This window comes from Staurois parvus, unplaced genomic scaffold (genome assembly GCF_062004578.1).
Source record: "Staurois parvus isolate SC_StPar_1 unplaced genomic scaffold, SC_StPar_1.0 ptg003600l, whole genome shotgun sequence".
Classification (NCBI taxonomy): domain Eukaryota; kingdom Metazoa; phylum Chordata; class Amphibia; order Anura; family Ranidae; genus Staurois; species Staurois parvus.
Window position 1 is genome coordinate 1 of NW_028321396.1, and position 7,658 is coordinate 7,658.

General features: G+C 49.7%; 1 protein-coding gene across 1 annotated transcript; it reads left to right on the forward strand.

Annotated features, from left to right (window-relative positions):
• Positions 1–259: 259 nt before the first annotated feature.
• LOC149427657 (zona pellucida sperm-binding protein 3-like) lies at positions 260–4,438 on the forward strand. The gene is made up of 7 exons (XM_089667808.1): positions 260–386; positions 2,005–2,108; positions 2,192–2,369; positions 2,442–2,562; positions 2,640–2,731; positions 3,343–3,482; positions 4,190–4,438. The coding sequence occupies exons 1-7, from the start codon at positions 274–276 to the stop codon at positions 4,420–4,422; spliced, it is 981 nt and encodes a 326-aa protein (XP_089523934.1). The 5' UTR covers positions 260–273; the 3' UTR covers positions 4,423–4,438.
• The last annotated feature ends 3,220 nt before the right edge of the window (positions 4,439–7,658 follow it).

The following is a 7,658-nucleotide window of genomic DNA, read 5'->3' on the forward strand; positions in this document are numbered from 1 at the left end:
TTTTGGTGGTTTTGTACCTGCTCTTACATAGGTTAAAAGTTGTTTGTTGCCCATCCTTCTCAGAAATGGGTCAAACATGCGGGTTCAGTGCCTGATCTGTGAAATGGGTCAAACAGTGGCTTCATGCCTGGTCTTAGTTTGGTGGCTTGGTGCCTGGTCTTTTCACACATGGGTTAAAAATGACAGCTTGCTGTCCTGGTCTCAAATGGGCCAAACAATGGCAGATTCCCATTATGGTAGCCTTTTTTCACTCATTTTCTCCCCTCTGCACAGATGATTCAAGACTGGGTGATCTACACCACCAACTTGACGTACAACCCAACCTCCTCCATCCCAATCATCAGGACCAACCCAGCTGTGGTCCCCATAATGTGCTTCTACTACCGGTGAGTCAACACTGCTGGATGAGCCTACACTAGAGCACCATGCAGGTCCCAGGATATGTTCAGCATCTGGTCAATATCTTTGGACAGCGTGAGGTTGAACACTCTGTTGGGATTTATCCTGCCATGTCCATGCCAAGATTTCCATGTATGTCCTTTTCTGTGTCCCACTCCTAGGTAACTAGGGGGAGCCAAGTTAATTCTTAAAAGGCTGAGTAGCAGCCAGGGAGAAATAGAAAGGTATAATTTGGGTTAGGGTTGAGAGGCTCTGAAGATCAGCTCTCAAACTTCCCTCTGATCTTGGGACTTGGAATACTCTCCTGAATTTAGTGTGTGTGTGTGGGGGGGGGGGGGGTTAGGAGGAGCTGTTCTGTGATCTCAAGGGATCCTGGCCAATCCCCAAACAGGAGGCTTGACATAGGGGTCAATACAACCCTTAAGAGTGACCAAGCATGCTCAGTAACAGAGTTTGGATGGAAGATGGAGAGGGTCCTGTCTACCAGCAGAGGAGTTGGAAGGGAGGATCTCTCAGCTGCCTCATCCCCTGAGGACAGCCTGGGAAGCTGCCAGCCCAGCCTAAGGCAGCCACCAACATAGCCGCTCAGGAGAGACTGAGTAACCCCCTGGGCCAGATAAGGGGAGAGGGCATTTGGGTGGGAAACCTGACTAGATGAAAGCAGTCCCAGATGGGAGCTAAAGTGGCAGCTTCTGGGTCCTCTTGCCCAGGGATTCCCTCAGGCAGCTGGGTGAATAAAATTAATCTAGGTATGCAGGGAGAGGCTGGATAGCTCTCCAAGAGGAGAACCCTTCTGAGCACTTGTACATGGTTCCAGGAAGTTGTCCTCAGTTTTGCAATTCCTTGGGCATCCCATGTATCCCTCATCCCCATCCAAGTTTCAATCCCAAAAAAAAAAAATTCTGGAAAACCAAGTTCAAGGACTGTTTGGAGTGTGAGGCAGGAAGGAAATGTCGTTTAGTGCTTCAGGACTATAAGGGGACCCAAATCTTTGACTCAAGGGGGTAGTGCTACACCTAGTTGGGTTGCACTGGCAGCCCACTTTAACATTATGGGCTCAACAGATGGCTTTAGGTACACCTTGGCTAGCTACTCTTGTCATCTATTGACTTTGTCCTGTGACTGCAACCTGACCCTTCTACTGCAGTGATGACCAATTTCCTCTTGCTAAGAATGTATTCATGGGAGGATCAGCTTTGACAATGATAGGATTGCTTAAGTTTCTTCATGTTGGAGAACCTCATGGTAAAGGTGGGGCTCCTCTTATTGTCCCTGGAATTTTTAAAATATCTTCATGATCACCCCAACATTGCTAAAGATGACATCAGCCTAACAAGGTTTGAAAGGGAACTAGGGACAATATGGCAGTTGCTCATGGTCACTCTAGGGATGCAGGCCTCAGTGAAGCCATAATTGGGACAACATTCCTATCACTTCATGTCACTGTCCTTCAAGGAATCAACCAGACAGCCTTCCTTTAACTTGTTGGATTGTGTAGCTGTAACCAGGATGACAACCCTCAGCCAAGTCAGTGATGGACAGGACATGTATAGGACTTTGTGACACTAAATGACTCATTACTGACCATGATTGGGTTCTATGTAGGCACGGTAATGTGAGCAGCCAGGCCATTAAGCCAACCTGGGTCCCGTTCAGCACCACTGTGTCCTCAGAAGAAAGGCTGTCCTTCTCTTTGGTCCTGATGACTGGTGAGGAATATGGGTGATCGGAAAGGGGGGGATGGTCTTTTACATTTTACTAATCCCTTTTTTTTTTTTTTTCTTCTGTATAGAGGACTGGAGTGGTCCCAGAAGTTCTCCCATCTACCAGCTTGGAGATAGTATCCACATACAGGCCTCTGTGGATACTCGCAACCAAATTGCCATGATTGTGTATGTTGACCGATGTGTGGCCACCATATCTCCTGATGCCACCTCTTCTCCGAGTTATGACCTTATTTCAGACAATGGGTATGTTCCTTCAGTGGGGGGAGGGGGGGGGGCTTGCCATATGACCCAGTTTAAGTGACCATTTTTCTGCAGCTGTCTGGTGGATGGAACACAAGCTGACTCCTCCTCAGCCTTCATCATTCCAAGGGTCCAGTCAAACACTCTACAGTTCACAGTGGATGCCTTTCGATTCCTAGGAAATGATGCATCTCTGGTGAGCACTCTCTGAATATTTCTACAAGGCCCTGATCTGTGCAACCAATTCAACCTATTAAAACCTTCTTCTTCCAGATCTATATAACCTGTTACCTGAGAGCTGCTGCTGCCACCCAGGTTCCTGATCCCATGAACAAGGCCTGTTCCTATAGCAAAGCTACCAACAGGTGAGACTCTTCAGTGGTTGGGGGTCCATGGATTACTGCTCTTCATAGCATCTTGTCTGGTTACTAGATCCATGCAGAAGTGACTCTCCATTACACAGTGACTGGAGCAAACCTTGTGCACATACAACATGGTGGATTCCTGAAACTATCTAAATGGAATGGTGCACAGGCATTATATTGGGGCCCTTCCCATACCATGTGCACTGGTTACATGACTGGCTTGGACAAGTAACTGCTTGGGCCAATGGTTGGCCTTAAAGCTCTTCAGTACCAGCATGATCAGTTATGGCTATGGTGATCCTGAATCTCAGACACTGGTCAGCTCCAAGGGGACCCCCCCCCCCCATCATGTAGAATCTTCTATTTGGGAAGAATACCAGATTTGGTTTCAAATACCCTTAAACCCCAGACTGTACTTCAATCCCCCCATTATGTGCTCCTAGTAGACACTTGGTACTGTAGCTTAATGTGCCCTATTGCATCAGGAGGGATTGGCCCCAAGTCCTTTCAACATGAGGTAAATGTCGAAGTACCCAACAGTTTGTCTTCATGCTTCCAGTACATCTTCTAAAACCCAGGCTGTGACACTGACATTGGCTTGTCTTCTCTAGCTGGTCTGCAGTTGAGGGCCCCAGCAGTATCTGTCAGTGTTGTGGGACACCAGGCACCTGCAGAAACCCTACTGGCCTGACAGGAGGAAGGAGCCAATTTAGAAGACCAAGAGCCTTTGGGAAGAGGGAAGCCTTGGATGGTGAGTTCTTAACATGAGGCTGCTGTACACAATGGTATGGCCTTGGGTGATCGCTGGATCAAAGGGGCTCCTTTTTGGTGGGGATGTGCTGAGAAACTGATTGCTGTTGTATTACAGGAAATCTCTCATGGTACATATATGTGGAGGGGGACCCCCTTGGCCTGGACAGGGGGACCCCCACCCTATTTTGGGAGGGTGGGGTGCACTGGTGATTTGGCAGCTTGTGGTGCTCCTCTGACTGGAGTAACTGCAGGGTCAGTCTCAGAAGGGATCAGTATCTGGTTTTTGCTGGAGAGGATTTGTCTTTCTCCTTCTGCAGGGGGCTGAATAGAGCCAGCCCTCGTCTTTAGTCCAGGGGTCTATGATGCCATGTAAGGGGTCACTGCAAGTGACCAGGGATGTGAGGAACACAGGTGGCAACCCATGGAAGGCTAGAATCCTGATGGCTTCACATTACTGTTGTGGCCCTATAGACTTTTCCTTGCTGGTCCCATAACTAGAATTAAAGGGAGATTCCCCCTGCAATAAGGACTCACGGCAATGAAAATGAGGTTCAAATCCTCCCCTCCCCATTCTGTAAATTTTTATTGGTGAACATGGCAATCTAAAACCCTCAAGATCTACAGTAGGCTTCGCCTCTCCACACTGATGTAGAGTAACACATCCATTGTAGAGATGTCACCTGACCCAATCTGCTTCTCCCACAGAACCAAACATGGAAGTGGAACAATCGGTGACTTCTCTGGGACCTCTGCTTGTGATTGGGCCAAAACAAAGTGACATCACAGCTGCAGTGGAGGTGGAGGAGGGGCCTGCCCCCACAGAGCTCTGGTGGTTGGTGGCTGTGGGATGTCTCAGTCTTCTAGTAGTTGCTGTGTGCACGGTGCTCATCGTGAAGTCTCTGAAAAAGCCGCAATGTGTACTGTCTGTGCAAAAATAAAGACCTTCTCATTTAATCCGATCTCTTGCTTATTTATATAGGTAACAATGTTATAAAGTTGTGGATTCCTAACATCTCGATTGGGGGGGGGTCTCAGATGTTTCAATACACATAAGGGGACAGAAGTTGAGGTCAGGTGACCACATCTTTGTACACACTCAGTACAGTGAGTTGTCACCTCCAGGACAGGAAGTCATGAACCTCACCACGGCATGTAGTAGAGTCCTGCAGGAGCTGCCATATAAGATGGTTCCTCTGGTCTTTGCCTCTACCTCCTCAAGGGCCTCGGCCCTTCTGGCTTGCCAGGATGAATGTACCAGGCAAGTAAATGGTGAAGCCTGGCAAACTTCTATTACCCAACAATGGCTCCAGAACAAAAGCCCCAAACCAGTCGGCAAAGGGAATTCCAACTGATCACTAATGGCAAGGACTAAGCGTGTGATGACCAGATCAGCCTAACTGGTGACGGCACCACCTTGAATGATGGTGACTGGCAAAGCTTGGCCTGATACTGCCGGGACTGGACTGCCAGTGTACATGAATGGTGGCTATGCTGGGCCTGAGCTGGGTGGGTACTGTCCATAGAAATGTAAGGGACAGTCCTGTATGTCCTTCTGCTGTTGGGGCCCTTTTTTAACCACTTGCTCTCCTGAGGATCTCACCCCCCCCCCCCCCCCACCCCCTCCTTCCTGACAAAGCTCTTTCCCCCCCCCCCCCCCCCCCCCCGTCTTTCAGGACAGCACCTCGAGAGACCGCGGCTCCTCCCCACCTGAGGAAACCCCTCCACCCGACATAAAAAGTACCCCACTCCCCTCCGACCTCAGTTCAGGTGTTTCCTCCGGTGGGGAGACACATGAGGAAGCATAGGTGCTGTCAGGAAGAAGGCAGGGGAGCCGAGGGTTGGAGAGCCAGCTGTGAGGCTCCGGGCAGCCGGGAGTGAAGGCCAGAGCGTCCGGCTGCAATCCTCCCTGGGCTGGCTGCCATGCAGTGGGTGTGCACCCTGGGGGACAGGGGACAGCACGTACCTGCTTTTGCCCCCGACCCCCCTCTGGCGAGTTGGTTTGCTACCCTGAAGAGCTTAGTCACGCATCCGCCCTGGGAATTGCCGCCAAGGAAGGATCTGCTGACGCAGGGGCTGGTCCTGTGCCCCAGGTTGGAGAGACTGAGGCTATCGGCCTGGTTTCTGAGCGGCAGCTCCTGTTAGCTAAAGGGTTTTCATCCAGGATGGTGACTACGTTGCTGGCCAGTAGAAAGGAGGAGACTCAGGCCATTTATAACAGGGTCTGGGGTTGCTTTTCAGCCTGGTGCGAGAGGGCATCGGTAGCGACCCATAGCATGGTCTCAGTATTGGAGTTTCTGCAGGCAGGGGCGGACAAGGGGCTGTCTGTCAGCACCCTCAAGTGCCAGGTTTCAGCCCTCAGCATGTTCTTGGAGATGCCTTTAGCCAGGGAGGCGTTGGTAGGGAGGTTTTTTAAGGCCCTAACAAGGCAGAGGCCTCCGAGGTCTGAACCTTTTCCAGGGTGGGACTTGGCCAAGGTACTGGGTGCATTAATTAAGGCCCCATTCGAGCCCCTGGAGTCCTGCCCGATACGGGACCTTAGTATTAAGACGGCCTTTTTAGTGGCAATTACCACAGCAAGGAGGGTATGTAAGCTGGAGGCCCTTTAAGTTAGAGCCCCCTATCTACAGATTTTTTCGGATAGAGTGGTGTTGAGACCGGACCCATCCTTCATTCCAAAGGTGGCCCAGAGATTCCAGAGGGAGCAGGCTATAGTGCTACCCTCATATATATATTTTTTATTTTTTTTTCCTGACCCGGTTGGGAAAGTTCAGAAGAAACTTCATTTTTTAGATGTCAGAAGGTGCGTGCTCTTGTACCTTGAAAAGACGAAGGGGTTTAGGAGCACGGAATCCTGGTTTGTTTCTTTCACAGGGGCCAGGAGGGGCAAGAAAGCTTCTAGAAAGACACTAGCCAAATGGTTGAAACTGGCAATTACGGAGGCATACCGCGCAGAAGGCCTTGAGGCCCCGGTGGGGATCAGGGCACATTCCACCCGAGCGGTAGCAACTACCCAGGCGGAGCTGGCGGGGGCTTCCCCAGGACAAATCTGCAGGGCGGCTACCTGGTCCAGCTATGACATTTTTGTAAGGCATTACAGGCTGGACCTGGTCTCGGTGCAGGATCAGGCCTTTGGGCTTAAAGTCTTGCCAGCAGTGGGCCCACCCGATGGGTGAGTACTCCCTTATCCTCTCGAGGTAAGTTACACTTACGGTAACGTCTTTTCCGGTAGTCTTTCAGGACAGCACCGATTGCCCACCCAGTGTTGATATTTGTTGCGTAAGAATGTCTTATGGCGGTCATGTTGTCTCATGTTGTGTCCCCCCCAGGTGACCGGAGGTACGATTTAAGAACTGAGGTCGGAGGGGAGTGGAGTACTTTTTATGTTGGGTGGAGGTGTTTCCTCAGGTGGGGCGGGGCCGAGGTCTCTCGAGGTGCTGTCCTGAAAGACTACCGGAAAAGACGTTACCGTAAGTATAACTTGATTTTTTTGGTGCCCTTAAAAAAAGAAAAAAAAAAGTAAGGAGGAATAAAACAATATTTGACTTTTTTGCTATTTTAAATGTGCAGTAAAAATCAATTTGGGCTGTAATTTTTTTTTTTTTTCTGCATCTTTAAGAAAAAAAAAAAATCCCAATACATGTAAATTGGTTTACGTGAAAGTTAGTGTTTACTAGTAGAGGGGAAAAAAAAATCCCCGTATCTATCCCGCCATTTGTAATGGCAGCAACTTACAGAGGGACTGTGGTGGGAACTGACTTGGTGTCACTGACATCCCCAGTGACACCAATAGTGATCTGTGCTAAAAAAAAAAGCCCCAACACTGGGCAGGAATGAATTAACTGTGCTGGGAGTATTTTTTTTTTTTTTCTTACTAGGGGGGGGGGGGGGGGGTGTTGGTGCTTCACTGTAATCACACTGATCAGGATGGCTGTGCAGTGTCTGAGCTGACAGGGAGAACTGTTTGTAAACAAAACAGTCCTCCTCCCCATCTGAGATGCTTGGTAATCGCCAGCTGAGGACCTGGTGATTGGCTGCAAATGGAGGAGCAGGTAGGGTGCATGCGTGGCTCGTGTGCATCTCCCACCCCCCCGCAAAATCACATATGTGATCTTGCACACCCCTACCTCTCAGTTTATCTGCTATCTTCATCTATACCTCCTCCCTTGGCCAACTC